Source organism: Pituophis catenifer, unplaced genomic scaffold (assembly GCF_029215685.1).
Source record: "Pituophis catenifer annectens isolate HBS135680 unplaced genomic scaffold, rPitCat1.0.hap2 SCAF_4, whole genome shotgun sequence".
NCBI lineage: Eukaryota > Metazoa > Chordata > Lepidosauria > Squamata > Colubridae > Pituophis > Pituophis catenifer.
In genome coordinates this window covers 116,622,499-116,644,360 of record NW_027256884.1, presented here as the reverse complement: position 1 = coordinate 116,644,360, position 21,862 = coordinate 116,622,499, and the positions used below count along the sequence as shown (strand labels likewise).

Below are 21,862 nucleotides of genomic sequence, written 5' to 3'. Positions count from 1 at the left end.
ATATTGCCTTACTCCCTTAGGACTCCTGGCAGTTTACAAGACACAGTAACACAATAAAAGCATTCAATAAAACAATATAGCAATTTTAAATTATATTATTAAAAATTCCTGAATTATTATTTTCACCTTTAAAAGTTGTTCCACACAAATCTGTTTTTAAGACTTCTTAAATCCCATGAAGAGAGAAGAAATGATACAAATCTCTTACAGAAAATTATTGCAGAGAGTAGTGCTATAACTAAAAAGGAACTTATTTCTAACTCTTCCCCGAAGCTAACATAGCAGGGGAAATGTCAGTAACCCTACATATGATTTATTTTTTATTTATTTATTTAAACATTTATGTTGCCACCCCTCTTTTAGCCAATCCACTACAGTACCTAATGATGTACATACTGGACAGGCAATTCTCCCTCACATAGATGATACTCCAGGCATCTGGGTCTCCAGCCATATAGAGTTTTCTAGTAAAATATACCACATTTTCAATTTTCAAGCTTTTGTGTGCAAGGGTTGGTGGGTTGTTTTTTTTTTTTTTTTGCACAGGTTTTATGTGCAAAAAGCAGTTCTCATCCACCAGTAAGTGGACTGTTGTAGTTTGTGCTAACTGTAGCTTCAACAGCAGTTCTGTGTAAAGAACATTGCAACCATTTGTACAAGGGTTGATAGGGTTGCAAGTAACCTTTTTCTCTGAATAAGGTTGTGATTGGTGTATCAGCTAGAGCTGAGCAAAACCTCCATTACCCAGAGACTCAAAGTAGACAAGAGGCTAATAGACATTACCCATAGACTCATTACCCATTACTCATTACATTACTCATAGACACTACCCATAGACTCAAAGTAGATATGAGGTACATCCCTAGGTTGCAGTCCTGCTCCTTTAAGGAGATTGCTATCCCACCCTGAGTCACCACTGGAGCAGAAAAATCAAGTCCTTTCTGAACTTTCCAACAATGTAGGCTTGCTAGGATTCAATTTCAGGTTTTCTATCAATTTCTTCAATTTTCAGGTATCTGGTCAAGATTTCCACTGTGTTACTGCCTTGGTTTATGTTGAGTTTATTTTTTATTTATTTTAGAGATTTATATTGTCACCTATTCACATATAACGACTCAAAGCGGCTTACAAAAACATAAAAACATCCTATAAAAAAAAACAATAAAACTAATAAAAGAATCATTTATAATAAAATAATAAAATAAAATAGCTCAGTTGGTCTTCTAGGTAGGCTTTTATGAATATTACATTTCAGTAGATAATTTACATTACAGATTATTGAACATCTGCCTTGTGCTAAAAGCATTGTATACAAAGTATAATCAATATGTGGATGTTTAAAAATGATCCAGCAGATGTCATTTACCTTCCTAATTTATTCCTAGATTAATCCTTGATCATCCCTTGAGCATTCTCAATAATTTTACCAATTAACATTCTGCATTTGGCACAATTTTCTGTAATTGCAAGAGCCATACAAAGTTTGGCATGCTACAGTGAGAGCTGGCCTCCCAAAACATGAAATGCCAGAATCTAAGGAATAAAATTAGTGCTTTAAACTTGTGGAAGATTTAATATGTCAAATTCTAGGGATGTGCATTTGTAGAAGAAAGAACCTGGGGGTGGTGTGAAAAGGGGGATCATCCTAGAATCCCTACATAGCCATAAGAAAAGTAAGTCCAACACCCCCTCCCTTGAGTGTCATTGATCGTCATCAAACTCCAAGCTTGTGCCAATCGTTAGTTGAGAAGATTCCTGGGCATAGAGTTTTAGCAATAAATCAGCATTTATAATAAATCAGATGGTCTTTCACAACTGACAGAAATGATTCAGAAATGATTTGGAAGATGTCCTTCAGAAGTTACATGATTGCAATCACAACACCTTCCTATTATTCACTTAAGTGAATATTATGCACTTTTCGGGCATTGTACACAAAAAGTACAAGTGGGCATATAAATGTAATAAATAGATAGAAAAACAGCTACCACTGCTTCAAATTTGCATTACCAATAATGAAAGAATGCTAAGGAATTCCAAAGAGGAATGAAATCGGTAAATAGGATTGCCAAATAAATAATAAACAAATGGAGCTGCAAGAGGCAGGACAAATTGCAATTATGGTACATAATTATGGCACCAGAGACAAGTGATTAAATTTCTTTTGATGTTTTCCCAGTTTAATTAATCAACAAATTCTGAGAGCCAGATAGAGAAACAAATACCTATATGTGGTTTCTGAACATAGGATGGATAAGGAACAAAGAATATCAGAATTAAGATAAAACTACGTAGGGTGGCCAAATGTACAAAAGAATGGTTGAATGCCATGCTAAAGTTTCATACTTTTCACAATATTACACACATCTCAGAAATATGGACACCGTTGGGTACACCAGGAAAAAATATGCTGAAAAATGTGTATTTGAAATAAAAATACAAAATGTTTTCTTAAAAATTTGTATTCTAGAAAATACCCATGCATCTGAGTATTTTGCATAAGAATGTTATGCAAATTTATCAACTGAAAGCCAAATAAAAGTGAACCCGTTAATTGTATCAAATTATTTCAGCTGTCCATATTTTCTTGAAATTGATTCTTCTTTTTGTGCCATATCCGTCATCGGATCATGTTGGCAATCCTATTTTTGTCAATAGCCGCATGAAAAAGTTTTTTGTCCAAACCAGTCCTTAGGTTTTGAAGCCATGATGTCCTTCTTCTGCCTGGACCTCATTTGCCTTCAATCTTTCCCTGGAGGATTAAGTGAAGGATGCCATATTTTTCTGGGTGTCACATCACATGTCCAAAATATTCTAACTTTTGCTTTTTAAGGGCTTTGATGATTTCCCTTGGCTTTCCCAGGTGGCTTATTACCACTTCATTTCTGATTTTGTCAACCCCGGTTATACGTAACAGCCATCTGTTAACTTATTAAACTATTTATTTTTCTTTCCTTCCAAGGTGGCTCCAGAATGGAACCGAGTTAGACATAGAAAGTGATTACCGCTACAGTGTAATAGAAGGAAGCCTTATTATCAACAATCCCAGTGAATTAAAAGATGCTGGACAGTACCAGTGTTTTACCACCAATGTCTATGGTACCATTTTGAGCAGGGAAGCATCACTTCAATTTGCATGTAAGTAACAATTTTGTTATCCCACTTTATAGAGCTAACAATGTCACATTGAAACAACGCGGAAAAAAACTCTAATTGCATCATGAAGAACCAGACAATTATATTCATATCTACGAATATAGGAATTGTATGTATGTATGTATGTATGTATGTATGTATGTATGTATGTATTTATTTATTTATTTATTTATTTATTTATTTATTTATTTATTTATTTATTTATCAGATTTGTATACTGCCCTACTCCCGAAGGACTCAGGGCGGTGAACAGCCAAGATAAAATACAGAGACATACAAAAGTTAAAAAACTATTAAAAGCAAAGTAAATAATTTAGGCTCAAAAGACAAATTTAAGAACATCCAATTTATCTAAAAATATTTAAAACCCAATTTAAAAGGGAGAGTTAGACCAGACCAGCCTGTTGGAATAAAAATGTTTTTAGGGCGCGGTGGAAGATGCGTAAGTCTTGGATCCTCTGTATCTCCGGGGGGAGCTCGTTCCAGATGGCAGGTGCCCCCACAGAGAAGGCTCTCCCCCTGGGGGCCGCCAGTCGACATTGTTTGGCCGACGGCACCCTGAGGAGCCCCTCTCTATGGGAGTGAACTGGTCAGTGAGAGGCTACTGGTGGCAGAAGGCGGTCTCGTAAGTAAAATTTTTCTTTTCTTTTTTTCTTTGGTTTTTTTTTTTTTTTTGGATTTTGCACTTTTGGACATTCAACATTTTGTATTTTGTATAACTGGTTCATATTTCTGATGGTTGCAATGTCCTGGGATCATGTGATCAGTTTTTGTGACCTTCTGACAAGCAAAGTCAATGGGGACTTACTAACTTAGCTGCAGTGATTCACTTAACAACTGTGGCAAGAAAGGTTTTAAAGGCAAAACTCACTTAACAACGGTCTTGCTTAGCAATTGAAACTTCAAGCTGAATTGTGATAGTATGTAGAGAAGTACCTTGTATTTCATTATTTTAGTGCAGAGTACTTTTGTCTGTTTGTTTTCCATATAAGCCACCTCTCCATTGGTCTAGCCCAGGGGTCGGCAACCTTAAACACTCAAAGAGCCACAAAGGTCCTAACCAGAAGCCCCCATTCAATTTTGGAACCGACCGGAAGTCCAGTTCCCCTCCTCCTAGCACGGCATCCTTTTCCCTCTGCTGACCAGAAGTCTGGTTCCCCCCACCATAGAGTCTCGGTGTCCTTTTTCCTCTAACTGTCCTAACCGAAAGCCCTATCAATTGTGGAGCTGACCAGCAACAGGGAGCGACAGCAGAGGGATGAAAGTGCCACATGCGGCTCCAGAGCTGTGGGTTGCTGACTCCTGATCTAGTCAAATGCTCTGATCTGAAAAAGCCCCAAGAAGTGTATGATGTTTTCCTAGGATTTAACTGACCTTCCCCTGAACTTTTTCCCTGAACTCAGTTAAAGTGTGAAAAGCTAGAGAGGCAAAAGACAGATGCAAATGATGAAAGAGAAACATAAACATCCCTCAGCTTCTCCCTAATGAATGAAGTTCTAAACTCCTAAATCTGCTCGCAAGAATTTAACTAATTGTTTATTTTGCCCCTTTGGGCGAAAAATGAAAACAAATTATGTTCCATCAAGGGAATGTGAATGTGAACCAAAAACAGAGAATACATTTTGAGCTATATTCATCCGATCTGCTGGAGTGAGGAGTTCAAGCAATATTGGGTAACCAAACCAGACAAAAGAGTTAAAGACACAAAGTTGACATTAGGACTGAAAACAAGGACAAAGAAATCATCCCCACCTTATTTTTATTTTCCTGGATGACAAATCCCAAGGTTGATGATTTTGAAGAAAGAATTTACTGTACACCAGCATTACAGAGCAAGAGACTGCCAAACTGACACAAGTCAAAAGGTTTTTAGGCTTATCTCAACAAGATTTATAGAGCACAATGGGTTAATACAATTGGAATTGCTAATTGATGAGATATCTCCTCAGTCCATCTGCCTCACCGGTAACTTGTATTTACATAATAGCATCCCCCCCATCAAACCCACCTCATCCCAATTTAAATTTTACATCAGTTCAGCCACTGCATGAAGCTGACAAAGTGAGCTATACTTTATAAAACCTTATGCCTTTTAATAAAAATTTTAGTGGCTTTAAATAAAATTTAAATGAAAAGATGAGGCCAGATTCTTTTTGATCCTGCTTGTCCTTGTGGGGAACAATTTTTTATAAAAAAAATTTATAACAATTTTTTTTATAAAAACAATTTTTCTCATAAATATTTTCTATTTATGAGAAAATAGATTTTTACATCAAAACCTTGGTACTAGGATGCCGACAATGAACTTTCTTGCTAACAATTTAGAAAGCACATTCAATTACAACTGATCCCTTTATAATTTGGATAAATCCAACAATCCTGATGGAGTATTGTGTGTATGTATGTATTCCTATAAAACAGGGGTGTCAAACACAAGGCCCACAGGCTGGATCCGGCTTAGATCTGGCCCACAGGGCTGCCCTGGAAACAGCAAAGGACTGGCACGGGGTGCCTCTGCCAGTGTAAATGGAGCTTGGGGGGGCACACACCCCCAGGGCGCCATTTTCAGCCACAATGGCCTCCTGCAGCCCTCTGCCAGTGAAAATGGAGCTCAGGGGGACTGCGCACAGCCCACCAAGCTCTGTTTTCGCTTGCAGTGGGCTGCAGGAGGCCGTCCTTTTCAAAGAAGAAAAGGAAGGAAGGAAGGAAGGAAGGAAGGAAGGAAGGAAGGAAGGAAGGAAGGAAGGAAGGGTTGACAGAAGGAAGAAAGATTATAATGAGAGTGATGGGGGGGGTCTGAGGGAAGTCCTGCCTTAGCACTTCACCACAACAGGTGCCCCTGACAGGAGTGACATCGATCTGGCCATGTCCACCCTGGCCACACACATCCTGCCCCCTGAGGTCAAACACAACTCTGATGCAGACCTCAATGAAACAGAGTTTGACATCCCAGTTATAAAACAATGGGTTTTGTTGTACTCTTCTGTTTTAATTAATATGTTGATTCATTCATTGATTCCTTATACATTATAATGGCATTGTTGATTCTTAGTGACCAGATAAATAGATTTTCTCATGATGGTCTTTTCTTAACCTGGCCTTTCAGGGTTGAATTCAACACCAACCAGAATTCGCTGTAATAAAAAATAAAATAAATTGAATTAATCCACCCTGTTATTAGTTGTTCCTTTCTCTTCCTTTCACCTTTCCCAGAATTAAAATCTTCTATAGGGCAGCAAATACCTCACAATTATTTTATTCAAGCCAAGCATTTGCCTTTCTTCTCTTGAACCAGAAGACATGTGGAACAACTTCATTGCATCTCTAAAGTCCCTCCCCAAAATGAGAAATGCCCTCTCAAGATGTAGTAATTTGAGCTTATTGCCATGCTGACAAGGCATTTGAATTGATAATGTGACATCTCTGACTTCCCTCACAGCCCGCTGAGTGAAGAACCTGGAAACTGCAAACCATCGATCAAAAGTTTAATTCTTGCAAATTTGTATCAGATGCAAAATGAATTTAGAGCAAGAATCCCATGCTGTTCTCAGCTTTTATCTCAATATTGCCACACAATTGAATTGATAGGGTACATTTAAATACTCAGTGTGATGCTTTCTAGTGGATTTGGATGATTCGGGTAGTAATCTAAAATGTATTTTTTTTTCTGAGATAGAAGAATCCAAAGGACCTACGATGCCAGCAGCAAGAATTCATATTAGAGGCTAGAAAAACCTTCATCCTCACCAATAAAGGCCAATTTTCCATACTGAAAAATGCATGGAGGAATTGGGCAACAACCTTGCTGGAAGGATAGAGGTTTTGAATGGTTCAAACTTTCTACACCCTCAGCCAAATACCCAAATTGGAGGGAGGAAGAGAATATGCCAGAGGTGGTATTCAGCAGATTCTGACCAGTTCTGGAGAACCAGTAATGGAAATTTTGAGTAGTTCAGAGAACTGGCAAATACCATCTCTGACTGGCCCCGCCCCCATCTATTTGCTGCCTCCTGAGTCCCAGCCTCCTGATTGGCTGGGTCTTCTTTTGTTGCCCTGCACATGGAGCTGGAAAGCAAGTTAGTGGGGTGGGGAGGGAATGGAGAGATTTTGCAGTAACCTTCCCCCTGGAGTGAGGTGGGAATGGAGATTTTACAGTATCCTTTCCCTGGAGTGAGGTGGGAATGGAGATTTTACAGTATCCTTCGCCTGCCATGCTCACCAAGCCATGCTCACCCAGCCACGCCACGCCCACCAAGCCATGCCCACAGAACCGGTAGTAAAAAAAAAATGAATCCCACCACTGGAATAGGCCAAGTGCCTGCCATATTACTTTTTTTATCAGGTCCTCTTTAAAAAAACCCAGTGATGATGATAATGTTATAAATTCATTGTTGTCCAACTCCTGGTGATTCTACGGGCCAGGTCTCTCCACATCTTCCAATCTTGCACTACTTCTTTGAGTTGTTCTACGCTATGGATGGTGTCAGCTTTGACAGTATCCAGCCACTTTGTTCTTTAATTGCTTAATTTAATTTAATTGCTTTCTCCAGTGAATTCACCTGCATGACATGACCAAAATAAGTGAGATGCAGTTTTCTGTTTTTTGCCTTCCATTGACATGTTTAGTGTTAAAAAAAGAGTAACAAATAAGAAACTAAGAAGCTGCGTATCACCCATCCTCAGCATTATTCTCCATTTTCAGTATGCCTGTTAACCTCAAATCTGTTCAGTGCACATGCACAATGCAGACGACTTCAGCTTAGTGTTCTTTTTGGAAGGATGTACAGTTGTCAAAAAGACAAACATACTTGAAAGGATTAGAGGGTAACTTGAAATAACTTTATTCATTTGAATGTGACCTTTTCCCATGGCTGCTGCTTTATGAGCACAGATCCTAGAGCTGTGATGGCGAACCTATGGCATGCGTGCCACAGGTGGCATGTGGAGCCATATTGGTGGGCATGCGAGTGTTCCCCTATCTCAGCTCCGCCAGCTGATTTTCAGACCTGCCGAGCCCACAGGAAGTCGGGAAACAGGCTGTTTCCAGCCTCTGGAGAGCCTCCAGTGGAGGGAAGGCCCATTTCTCTCCCCAGGCTCCAGAGGCTTTCTAGATCTCACCAGAAATCAGCAAACAGACTATTTTTGGCCTCCAGAGGGCCTCCCAGGGGGGTGGGGAAAGCCTCTGGAGCCTGGGGAGGGCAAAAAAAATGGGCCTCCTGTGCTCACCGTGCCATCACGTGCCAAAAGCGGGGGGAGCTCGGTGGGGTCATGTGGGCATGCGCAGGGGGACGGGGAACATTGAATTATGGGTGTGGGCACGTGCACGTGTGACCCCCCCCACTCCCCCAACTTTTGGCACACGACAGCAAAAAGGTTAGCCATCCCTGTCCTAGAGTGCAGTCTACTCTCTGTATTCCAGACCCCATCTGTTTTAGGTGTGCAAATAGATTTTTTTTTCTTGCTTAGAGACAACTGGACTAAGCATGAAGCAGCCTGCAAGAACCTAAGTGTATTTAAGTGACACTAATAGCAGAAGGTGAGAAAATATCCAAAATGCTCAGGACACGGATGCTATGGTTTTAAAATATTAAAAATGTTAGATAGCTGCTAATATGATTGCTGCTGTAACATTGCAGAACAATATTTCACTTTCAGTGGGAACTCAACTGAATAGGAGTATTCAGCGGGTAATTAAAATGAACAGACTGATAGAGCAAGTATGTCTGAAATAGTTAAGATTTGGTCAACTTTTAGGGAAAAAAGTTTAGCCTCGCCTAAATCTTCTCCCTTTTAAGTGTAAATTTTAAATTTTTTACTGTATTTTAAAATATGGGTATTTTAAATTATGGGTATCAATTCAGTCTAATTTATTTAATTCATTTTATTCGATTTTAAATTTTGTATATGTATGTGTTTTATTTCATGGCTGTTCACCGCCCTGAGTCCTTCAGGAGTAGGGCGGTATAGAAATTCAATAAAATAAATAAATAAATAAATAAATAAATAAAATATGATGACAACAGTTTTAGGCGACTAAACATGGATCAATGACAAATTATCAATATATAGCGTTAAGTCTACCAGCAGCACATATTTGTCAAGACTTATCAGCTTCTATTCTCTGTCAGGCTCTCGTGAATATCCATAATTACATGCCCATGAGACGCAAGAGGCACCTTGATGAGATACCTCTTGAGCAATCAAGTCAATTACACCAGAATGATTCAGATCTACAACTGCTTAGGTCAACGCTTTTTGCTGAGGGCATGAGCATAATTCACTTAAGCCCGAAGTCAATACTGCCACTATGCCTTTTGAAAGAAGAATGAAGTGCAATTAAAGTGATGCCTGGGGGAAAAAAAATTATGGCATAGCAATGCATGGGATTCAATCAGGAATTGTAAAAAATTGTGCTGATAAGACAGTGTGCGATATCTACTTTAGGGAAGATCAATGGAAAACAGAAAAACATCTCTATGAAAATAAGCGATTAGTCTTATTTTTCCTAATGCAATAAAGGAGAGTGCCTTTATTTGCAATTCATTAGAGGTATCTAATACACATGTCTGACAACAGGACTGATAACTTAGTGTGGGTTGGTTTATTAATTTACATCCTTGTGATGACTCCCCTGTTATAATGAAGTAAAACGTCCTCCGTTCATAGATTATTTTGTTTTTTTGAGGTCTTGGTATGACAGTATGATTTAGATTCTGCCCTCCACATCTCTCCAGCAGATTTCTCAATTTCACTTTCTTCCCCCAAGTTTATTCTGTTGATTGTTTCTGGCTCCTTAAATCTATTTTCCATTTAGGACACAGAAAGACAAGTACCGATTAGCTATAACTCATATCTCCCTTTGCCAATGGGTTGCAGCATAATAACTATTCACTGACAGGCAGGATAAGAAGTCCTCAGTGACACAGACAAATAAATCAATAGGTACTGGGAGACAGCCTTTATGCTGCATGTTTCATCCTGAATACTACTGACAAGTTTGCTGGAGTCCTTGGCATCACCTGCAAACTGCTTTTAATGAGCTTTACTGTCTTTGATGGGTCATGATCATTACTACATACATTAGACCCAGTCCCGTTCTTATCAACCCTTAGTAAGCACATAGATGGTTAGATTTCTGCATCCAGATTTATATGTCTGCTGAAGATGGGATCATGAATCTTGGAAGCACAGTCAAAATAGGTGTAGCATGTAAGGTATTCAAGGAAAACACGTACACACAAGCACATGATAATACTTACCATAGATGAGCCTTCTTTGTAAAAGCAGGAAGTGTCATGACAATATTGGAATACCGGATCTATGAATCTTCCCTTGTCTAGAAATTCTCGAATACAGCTCATCTGCCTGAAACCTGCACTGTATATCGCACATTAATACAATTGAGTGAGTTCAGAGTATTTCACAAGAAGAGTCCTCCACTCCTCTGCTCACAATGGAATACCTTATGCCACCAGACTTGAAATTTTGGGATTAGACAATTTAGAACTACTCTGCCTTCAGTCTGACTTAAGCATAGTACACAAAATTATCTGCTACAACTTCCTACCTGTCAATGACTACTTCAGCTTCAACTGCAATAACAGAAGAGCACACAACAGATACAAACTTAAGGAAAACCACTCCAAACTAGACTGCAGAAAACATGACTTCAGTGACAGAGTGGTCAATGCCTGGAATGCACTACCTGACTCTGTGGTTTCTTCCCCAAACCCCCAAAACTTTAACCTTAGACTGTCTACTGTTTGTTTGTTTGTTTGTTTGTTTGTTTGTTTGTTTGTTTATTTATTTATTTATTTATTTATTTATTTATTTATTTATTTATTATATTTCTATACCGCCTTTCTCCCGTAGGACTCAAGGCGGTGTACAGTCAAGAAAAATATAGATACACAAACATCATAAAATTGCTAATTAAAATTATTACTTAGTTTGGTCAATTAAATAAAACCCAGAATTAGATAACATTTTAAAAAACATTCACATGTTCATATGTTTAGCCCCGCCTGTTGGAACATCAGGGTTTTGAGGGCACGGCGGAAAGCACGGAGATCAGGGATATTTCGTATCTCAGGGGGCAGTTCATTCCAAAGGGTTGGAGCCCTCACAGAGTCGCCAGTCGGCATAATTTGACTGACGGTACCCTGAGTAGTCCCTCCCTGTGAGAACGAACTGGTCGGTGGGAGGCTATTGGTGGCAAAAGACGGTCTCTTGTTTGTTTGTTTGCTTGTTTGCTTGTTTGTTTGTTTATTTTTCATGTTTCTATGCCGCCCACTCTCCAAGGACTCTGGGCGGCTTACAACAAAGACAGTATACTAAATAGCATATTGCCCCCAACAATCTGGGTCCTCATTGTTGACCTCACCCCATTCCTAAGAGGTCTGTAAGGGGTGTGCATAAGGGCACCAACATGCTTTCCGTCCCTGCCCAACTGTTCCCATTTATCCGTATCCATTTCCTGTATTCATAACCATGTTTATACTTGTATCTGTTATCTTATACATGTTTGACAAATAAATAAATAATAAATAATAATAATAAATTCTAGGATGGAATTTGGAGAAGATTCGGTCTGCAGACACTCTGTTTTCTGCCTCGTGCTCTTCATGAGTTCGTGCTTTTTAATTTAATTACCCTTCTGTATGCGCCTTTTGGATTCTCCATATCAGTACTCAGTTCGGTCTAGTGGTTAAGGCACCAGGCTAGAAAGCAGGAGACTGTGAGTTCTAATCCCACCTTAGCCATGAAAGTCATCTTGAGTGGCTTTGGGTCAATCACTTTCTGTCATCCCAATTCACCTCCTAGGATTATTGTTGTGGGGAAAATAAGAGGAGGAAGGTGTGTTAGATATGTTGACCTATTTGTAAAAATAGTATTGGTGGGATATAAATAAATAAATAAATAAATAAATAAATGACACTATAGTATCATATGCCCCCACCTTTTGTCCTGCTGTTGATTACCTTGTGTTTTCAGTTAGACACAATTTCCTTCCTTTCTGAACCTTTGTAAAGGGGATACACAATTTTTTTTTTTAAAAAAAATTAGTCTCTCTTTAACTTTTTTCTCTCTCTCCATATGATTTGTTATGGATAGGAAGAAAGAGCTGTTTCCCACTGTTGATTCTACATGGCACAATGATAATGATTAAAACACTCACACCGAATCCAAACACTAATTCCCAAAATCTTTTCTCCAACAAAAGAATATACAGTGTGTGCAGAACAATATAGATGGCCAACTAGAAAAGAAAAGAAAAAACTATGCTGGTGGAAAATTAATGGAGTTATAATGATTAGATCTATTAGATAAATACATTTATGGAGTTAGTTGCCTTTTGCTTTTTGTTACCTTCTCCTGTACTTTGCAGAAAGAGGACACAGGTGGATGTTGATTGGATGCATTTTTCTAAGGCATTTTTCTGCTAACAATGTCATTCATTAAAGAGAATGGTGCAGTGGCCTAGAGGTGGAGCTCTCGCCTCACTATCAGGAGGCTGTGAGTTCGATTCTTGGTAGTGGCAGATATTTCTGCTGCGAACTCTGCATTGGCGACAGGAAGGGCATCCAGCCAGTAAACACTCAGCTCCATTCAGTTGCCCAGACTCCATCCCCGTAAGCAGGGGTGGGATTCAAAAATTTTATTTATTATTTATTTATTTATTGTTTATATTTATATACCGCCCTTCTCCTGAAGGACTCGGGGCAGTGAACAGCCAACAGATAAAACACAAGAAACACAAAATTTAAAAACAGTATTAAAATCCAATTAAATTAATTTGGCCCACAATTAAAAGCAACCCTGTATTAAAACCCATAATTAAACAGTTTAAAAATTAAAACAATTTAAAAGAGTTAGGCCAGCCCAGCTTGTTGGAATAAAAACGTCTTTAGGGCACGGCGGAAGGTGCATAGATCCGGGATCCACCGTATCTCCGGGGGCAGCTCATTCCAGATAGTAGGTGCCCCCACAGAGAAGGCTCTCCCCCTGGGGGCCGCCAGTCGGCATTGTTTGACCAACGGCACCCTGAGGAGCCCCTCTCTGTGGGAGCCTACTGGTCGGTGGGAGGCTATCGGTGGCAGAAGGCGGTCTCGTAAATACCCAGGTCCTAAGCCATGGAGCGCTCTAAAGATGGTAACCAATACCTTGAAGCACACCCGGAAGACCACCGGGAGCCAGTGCAGCTCACGCAGGAGAGGTGTTACATGGGAGTGCCAACTCGTCCCCATAACTACCTGCACAGCCTCATTCTGGACCAGTTGGAGCCTCCGGGGAGGCTCAAGGGGAGCCCCATGTAGAGAGCATTACAGTTAGCAACTGGTTCTCTGCCCGGTTGCTGGATAGGTGTGGCCATAGTGGGTGTGGCCTACTCAGCCTCCTGAACCATGGTGGGGGGCATTTTCAACCTCCCCAAGCTCCGGAGGTTTTCATTGAGCTTCTGGGAGGACGAAAACAGCTTCCCTCGGGCTCCGGAGGTTCTCCAGAGGCTGGAAACAGACCTGTTTCTGGACTTCTGGAACTGCCCGTTTTTCATTCTCCGAGAGCCTCCACATGGGCACTGCACTCCAAACTGGCTTCCAAACTCCTGGGAGGGGCAGGGCAGAGTGGGCGAGGCCAGCCAGTCCTTGCAACTACCAGTTCGGCGAACCAGATGTAAAATTAGCATCGAACTGGTCTGAACCAGCTGAATCCTACCCCTGCCGGTAAGGGATTATGGGGTTATTAAAAGACAAAAAACAAATGTCATTCATTAAAGAAAGCTTCTTTTTTAAAAAAAGCTGTAGAAAACTCAACAATATACGTTAAATAATTCAAACAGTAGAACTGATTGACCAGATATATATGTGATAAGGGGGCAGAGGTTTAAAATAGAAAGATATTTCTATTTAGAAATAGCTACCAAATAGCTAATATATAGTTATAGCTACCAAATATTTGGTTGTAGAAATAAGAGGATTAACTTCACTAAGCACCATTAAATGATGAAAAATCACTGGTAAATCATGTCATGTTTAGGTTATTTTATTTCATAGTTTTGATAGTTAATTGTAACCTTGTGTAAACTATTTGTTGGGGTGGGGTTTCTGCTAACTGATCTTATTTCTCTAAATCTCAAATTGTTTCTATCCTACATATCAGAGAACAGTATTGTTTCCTGGCTTGCTTATGTATTTATTTTATCGATTGATTGAATAAATTTCCGGAAGCCATTGTGCAGTCTTCACAATCTCAATTTAATATTTGTTACAAAATTGGGAGGATTAATTCTCATTTACCAATTTGTTTTGATTTGCAAAGTTTAGGTGCCTTTGAGGAGTTGCCAATGATGCCTGTTTAAAAATGCTAAATTTTAGTAAGGTGTGATCAGAAATAAACCAGAGAATTCTCAATTCTCATCTATTTCAGCCAAATTCAGTTGTTCAAGTTTTTTTTTTTTTTAATTTGATTTATATGCCGCCCTTCTCCGGAGACTCAGGGCGGCTTACAATGTGCTCAGCAATAGCCTTCCTCCTTTTGTATATTTATACAAAGTCAGCTTATTGACCTCACAAACTGGGTCCTCAATTTACCTACCTTAGAAAGGATGGAAGGCTGAGTCAACCTTGAGCCTTGGCGAGATTCGAACCTGCAGTAATTGCAGGCAGCTGGTCTTAATAACCAGCTTAATAATAGGGTGCCTTAGACCACTGTACTACCAAGGCTCTTTTTCTAACATTTTTCAATGTTAGACCACAATCACTTGTCCCTGCTTGCTTGCTTACCTTTTCCGATTAATATGTATGATGTCTATCATAGAAGAAAAGTCTTGGTGGTCTTAACTAAGCCCTACCAAAAAAAAAAAAAAAAAAGCTGGATATTCAGGGATTCAGCCATAGACCTTTAAGAATTACATACTCAAAGCCATTCATTTGGAAGGATGAATCTATATCTCAATTTCTCTGTCTCGCATCTCAAGAAACTTTCAAATATAGCTTTGTCCTTTCTTTAAAATTAAAAAGAAAACATACACCAGAATTGTTACTCATCTATTACAAGGTTTCTGTAGACCAGAAAATGGAGTATCTTGTTCCAGGGTACATTTGTGCATTCAAATAATTCACTCAGGTTTCTGCTTTGTGCCTGCCAGATGTTTTTTAAAAAAGAAGAATTAGGGTGTGAGGGGAATGGAAGGGAGAATGTATCAATAGCAGCTTCAAGCACATCAGTGCATAAATTATCCAATCGTGTGGCAGGAAGTTAAAATGGCTTCTTGTAATCAATCCAAGCTACATTCAGTTCTTTCTCTTGCAGCTTTCCAAAATAATCTTGTCAATTAAGAGCTGCTCTTTGGGCAGTTTCCTTTCTGGTCAGGTAGAGAAGAAATAATAATGATGATGATGATCACGATTATGATGATGTTGGTTGTCTTTTTCATACATTTTCCTATAAGTATCTAGGATACCAGACTTTATGGCCCTGTTAATTTTCTTTTGCTGCTAGGTGTGCATAAAAATGTAAATGCATAATATTTAAATAAATTAAATACATAAATAATAAAAAGAGACATAGATATGTGATCCAGGGAAAGAAAAGTAAGCAAAGAAAAATAATTGCAATCTACAACCTTTGGTTTAAGAATGCCCTTGGAACACTGCCGCATGATTGGATCAAATGCCTAGAAATAACAAGAGGCCGTAGAAACATCAGAAGTTTTGTGCAAAGATCAATGGCACAATGGAAGTTGCTGGTCAATGGTGATAGACTGAGATGTTACCACTGAGAGAGAAAAACCTTTGACCACTATTGTTTGTCATTGCATGGTTTTCTCTGTCAACAGTATTCAGCGTGGCTATCAAACATCAGAAACATTAGCAACAACTTTATTTCAGCTGATGTTTTTCCATATTACTTCAGATCACTTGAGAGCTATGTACTTTAGAGAAATGATGACAGCAATATTTTTAACTATGTTTTTGGCAAAGTTTGCCAGAGCGCAATGGAAAACTGTAAACGATTAAAGCTTACTTTATTTCATAGTCTAAATTAATAGAATTAATGACTGCCTTTCCCAGTTTTTATGTTTAATTACAAATTTATAAGAAAAATACGTAACTAAAATATTTTGAACTGTGTTCATTGTAATCATAATCATAGTCATAAGTTTATTTGTCAAGCATATATAAGATAACAGGTAAAAGTATCAACATAATTTGAATACATGAAAAGAGTAAGTAAAAAGGAATATTAGGACAGGAAAGGTAGGCACGCTAGTGCACTTATGCAATACTTAAAACAATACTTAAAACAGCATTGACATAGGAGATACATAGATTAATCTAGCAAAAAAAAAGGAAAAGAAAGGTAGAATCAGAATGCAATGGTAAATTATTGTGTGGGTATATACTATATAGATCTTTTTTTCTATCATTGCACATGTTATATTTAGAATTGGGTAATATAATTCTAAAAGCTAATTATAATTAAAGTCACACATATTAATTATCTGCTGTAATATGTTATCCTTCATCAAATATGGTTGCATCACAACATCAGATATTCCAGGCATTGTTTGGATGACATTAAATTAGTGAGTAAAAATAATAAGGAGGGAAAAGAGGATACTTCTCCAATTAAATTTATCAGTGTTGTTGTTGTTAGTTGTGAAGTCGTGTCCGACCCATCGCGACCCCCATGGACAACGTTCCTCCAGGCCTTCCTGTCCTCTACCATCCTCTGGAGTCCATTTAAGTTTATGCCTACTGCTTCAGTGACTCCATCCAGCCACCTCATTCTCTGCCATCCCCTTCTTCTTTTACCCTCAGTCTTTCCCAGCATTAGGTTCTTCTCCAGTGAGTCCTTCCTTCTCACTAGGTGGCCAAAGTATTTGAGTTTCATCTTCAGGATCTGGCCTTCTAAAGAGCAGTCAGGGTTGATCTCCTCTAGGACTGACCAGTTTGATCACCTTGCAGTCCAAGGGACTTGCAGGAGTCTTCTTCAGCACAAAGGCCTCAATTCTTTGGCGCTCAGCCTTTCTTATGGTTCAACTTTCACAGCCATACATTGCAACTGGGAAAACCATAGCCTTGACTATTCGCACTTTTGTTGACAGGGTGATGTCTCTGCTTTTTAATATGCTGTCTAGATTTGCCATAGCTTTCCTCCACAGGAGCAAGCATCTTTTAATTTTTTGGCTGCAGTCCCCATCTGCGATGATCTTGGAGCCCAGGAAAATAAAATCTGTCACTACCTCCCTTTCTTCCCGATCTATTTGCCAGGAATTGAGAGGATGGGTTGCCATGATTTAGTTTTCTTAATGTTGAGTTTTAAGCTAACTTTTGCACTGTCCTTCTTCACCCACATCAAGAGGCTCTTTAGTTCCTCTTCACTTTCTGCCATTAGAGTGGTATAATCTGCATATCTGAGGTTGTTGATATTTCTCCCGGCAAATATAAAATTTATCAGTAGGAAGAGACAATTCTTCCTCATATAGGTCCTTCCTTTTAGAAAAAGGGAAGTATTGGACTTTATTATAAGGGTCTTTAAAACAGGGATCCCCAACCTCTGGGCTGTGAACCAGTACCAGTCCATGGCCTGTTGGGAACTGGGCTGGGCAAGTGTGTGGAGCTTTATTTGTACATGTGTGGGATTTGGTTGCATGAATGTCATTCTCTCCCCCAGCCACCACCATCATTGATGTTGCTGGTCCACAGACCCAAAAGGTTGGGGACCGCTGCTTTAAAATATATAAATGGATATCTGGGCAATTGGAAGATCCAAGTAATTTTGTGCATTGTGAGTGTCTTATTATCCTTAAATATAGGAGAAAATAACCTCATGGAAGTCCATTTGTAGCAACATCTGCCAATTTTGGAAGGATTGTTTCTGAAACCATAAAATTCTTAGGTTATGCCAGGGGTCTGCAACCTAAAACATACAAGGAGCCATTTGGACCCGTTTCCCACAGAAAAGAAAACACCGGGAGCCACAAAAACCCTTCCCATGCCTGACTATTTCTTGAGCGGCCACAAAACTAGCATATGTCGTTGAATTAAATGTTCTGTTTTCTTCTGAAAGTTTTCTTTTCTTAGATTTATCCATGGCTGGCCTACCGGAGGTTGAAAAGCTCAATAAATCGTGTGCTGGCGGGTGTCACACATTGGTGGTTGTGACACATATTTTGAGTGACAGGGAGCCGCAGCAGAGGGGTGAAAGAGCCACATGCGGCTCTGGAGCTGCAGGTTGCTGACCCCTGGGTTAGACTATCAGGTTAGAGAAAGCTGCTTTACATGCATGACTTTCACAAGTGAAAATAGAAATAGAAATTAATAGAAATTAATTCTTCTGCTGATTTAGAACAGAAGCAGAGAGTAGGACTGGAAGATGCCACTGCATGCTGCTTTTTAGGCTACACAGTATCTCAGCTTAACCAAGAACTTACATGTCATATGAATCCAGTGGAAGTTAGCATATTAGATTATGGGGACCACTAACATAATGTAACATGTAAGAAACACATAATTCTTTTTTTTTTAAGTTTTATTTTCTTTTAATACAAACATTTCATCTTTCATTAAACAGTGTGTCATCTGGGTACAATTTTTTTGTGTCGTAACAGTTAAAACTTACCACCATATTCATTATTTATATCTATTCTTATATTCTTATATTTCATCCCTACAGATGAAAATGTGATTAAGAAAATATTAGAATGTGCGGAAAAGAATAGATTAACACTTGCAATTAAAGGAAAGGAATAATCTGATTACTATAATATATGGGAGTTATTTTATCAATGGTTAGAGAATAAATATGAAAGCAAAGTATTATAACATTAAATAAGTTAAGAAGAGAAATGTTACAACAATAGGTATGTTAAGTATTAGTAAGAAACAATAATTCTTGATTGTGGAGTGGAAGATGGTTGAATACATTGAACTATGGAAATTCCATTTAAAACAATTTGGGAATAGCTCTATACTGTGGACCAGAACATTAATATTTTGGAGCGATGTTCTTTAACATTCTCAGCTAAAGATGGGAATAAAAGGGATGGATGAAAATAATATATATAAAGGTGGTGTGGCTTAGGAACAGACAGGTTCATCAATCCTCATGGCTTACGTCTGAGTAAATATAATAAATAATGTCTTTCCTTGGACTGAAAAAAAAATGAGGGATGGAAGAACTGAATCCTAACCTCAGGCATTGGTCAATCCTTTTGTTTTCCAAACAGCTTTAATAAAATGAGCTAACAGATGTAAAACACTAGATTATGAAAACTACAGCTCATTCTCAGCACAGCAATAAGAGAAGTGAACCCCAAGGGAAAATTGCACCTTTCTCAGACTACTTCTTGTAGCAAAGCATCAACAAGGATACACATTTTCAATCAAACTAAGTATCCATAATCCTTATGAAATTAAATTCATGATGAAGACAAAGAGAATTTATGAATACTGGGTCCTACCTCAGTACAATTTCTCCCTCTTCTAACTGAGAAAAAAATAACCCCAACAACTCTGAAACAGATAATAAATATAGCTTGTATCTTTTGAAGGTATCTGATTGTAAATATAAATACAATAGATGTTCGCATATGCATATATACAGTGCATGCACTATTAAGGGTTATTTGTTTTAGAATTTGAAAACTTTTCATTCTCAAAAATTCTTCAGAGTGTGGAGGCGTACTGTGGCCTTCACATGTTACATATTAGCCTCCCTTCCCTCCTTCCCTCCCTCCCTACTTCCTTCCTTCCTTCCTTCCTTCCTTCCTTCCTTCCTTCCTTCCTTCCTTCCTTCCTCCCTCCCTCCCTCCCTCCTTCTCTGCCATTCTTTCCCTCTGAATGTCATTACAACCTAAAAAATATAGTGGCATGATTCCTTTATGTGGCACAGCATGATAGAAGTTGATAGAATCCTTGAGATGAATTAGGGCCTTGGGGATTCTCAACTTCAATATCCTGTCCCATTTAAGTCTGTCACGGAGTCTTTAGAGGAAATTTGGGGTTTCCTTTGTAATGGATTGAACAAGCTCAGAGGCTGATAAGGCTTAAAAAAAATAAGCCTTTTTTTTCCAGGCTTAGATATCTAACATCTGAAAAGGATGGTTGGATAGTCCTATAGCACATGGTCATTAGATACTAACTTAAATCTTTAGCAATACCAACAGAAATAGCACTTAGACTTATATACCACTTCATAGTGCTTTACAGCCTCCCTAAGTGGTTTACAGAGTCAGCATATTGCCCCAAACAATCTGGTTCCTCATTTTACTGACCTCGGAAAGATGGAAAGCGGAGTCAACCTTGAGCTGGTCAGGATCGAACTCCAGGCTGTGGGCAGAGTTAGCCTGCAATACTGCATTCTAACCACTGTGCCACCATGGCTCCTCCTCCTCCTAAATCTTTATTATATCTATATTTTACAGATCATCATTTTTATTTCACTCTTCCTTACTTGCCAAGTATAGTTGTTTGAAAAATTTCTGACATTATGTCTCAGCCATCAAATCCATATGCAGACCAGACTGGAATTGTGTAGAAACAATCTGAAAATAAGAATGTAACTCATTGCACTTCAATATGTATTTTACTTCAGCATGTAACTTTATTTTATTGTGTGTATTTGTTACTTAGTTTCGTGAGACAACATCAACAATATTGGATATCTTTGTATGGCTAAATAAGTGAAACAATTTTCATTAATCTGCAAGAAAAGCATCTTATTGTTGTAATCTTGTTGTAATTGAGAAAATGTTATATTTACAGATCAGTAAGTAGGGAGAGATGTAGAAATAATTTTTGTGTTAGTTATTTCAGCTTTTGAGATGTTGCAAGAATTCTTACATTTAATTATGATGGTAACTGATTTTGAGATCAGTGATCTGTGACAACACAGAATTATCAAGTGCTTAATAGTCTCTTCCATTTAATTAGTGACTTTTATATACTATACGTGCTTTTTAAAAAGCCGCACACATTTAAATAGAATTGCCATTAATATATTACTCTTTTACTTGCTTTGATAATGAAAATGTACAACCTCTATGGCAAATGAGTACAATCATAAATTAAACATAATTTAAAATGAAAAAGATAGTCTGTGCATTAGCAATTGCAAATACAAAAGATGGAAGAAATATTGAAATGATGGCTTTGGTTTAAGCCCATTAACACTCAGCTAAAGATGAGCTAAAGATGTCTTACCCACTTAGCAGATGTGCTTCCAGATTCTAATTATGACAGATAGCTCTTAAGGAAAAAATAATAGAAAAGACTTAGCTATTTGAGAAATCCTAATAAACAAAATGAATAGAGCAGTCTGTTAAAATCACGTCCAAGCATTGTAACATGTATTCCACTTTGCCATTAGAGTGTTCAACTACTTCTTATATCAATGTCACAGATTATATTTTTATTGTGTATAAGGACAGAGTTGCTAGTGTGTGTGTGTGTGTGTGTGTGTGTGTGTGTGTGTATATGTATATCAGATACAGTATTTACCATTTGTTGTGAACAAATTAATACGTTGTTCAAGAAATGTCCAAGTTGTTCTAGCAATTATTTCTGGGGGTTTATGAAAATGTACAACTGAGGCATTACATGTGATTTGATCATTCATTCATCCATGCATTCATTTTCTACAGTTTAATGTCCCTCCTTATACACACACGCACACACACACACACACATATAAGATGGGCTGA

General features: G+C 38.4%; 1 protein-coding gene across 1 annotated transcript in view; it reads left to right on the top strand.

Moving 5' to 3' along the window:
* Positions 1 to 21,862, top strand: part of CNTN5 (contactin 5) — a 273,429-nt gene that overhangs the window by 1,872 nt on the left and 249,695 nt on the right. The window contains exon 2 of the mRNA XM_070943988.1: positions 2,963 to 3,138. Coding sequence (XP_070800089.1) covers positions 2,963 to 3,138 — 176 coding nt within the window. The remainder of the gene's footprint in view (positions 1 to 2,962; positions 3,139 to 21,862) is intronic.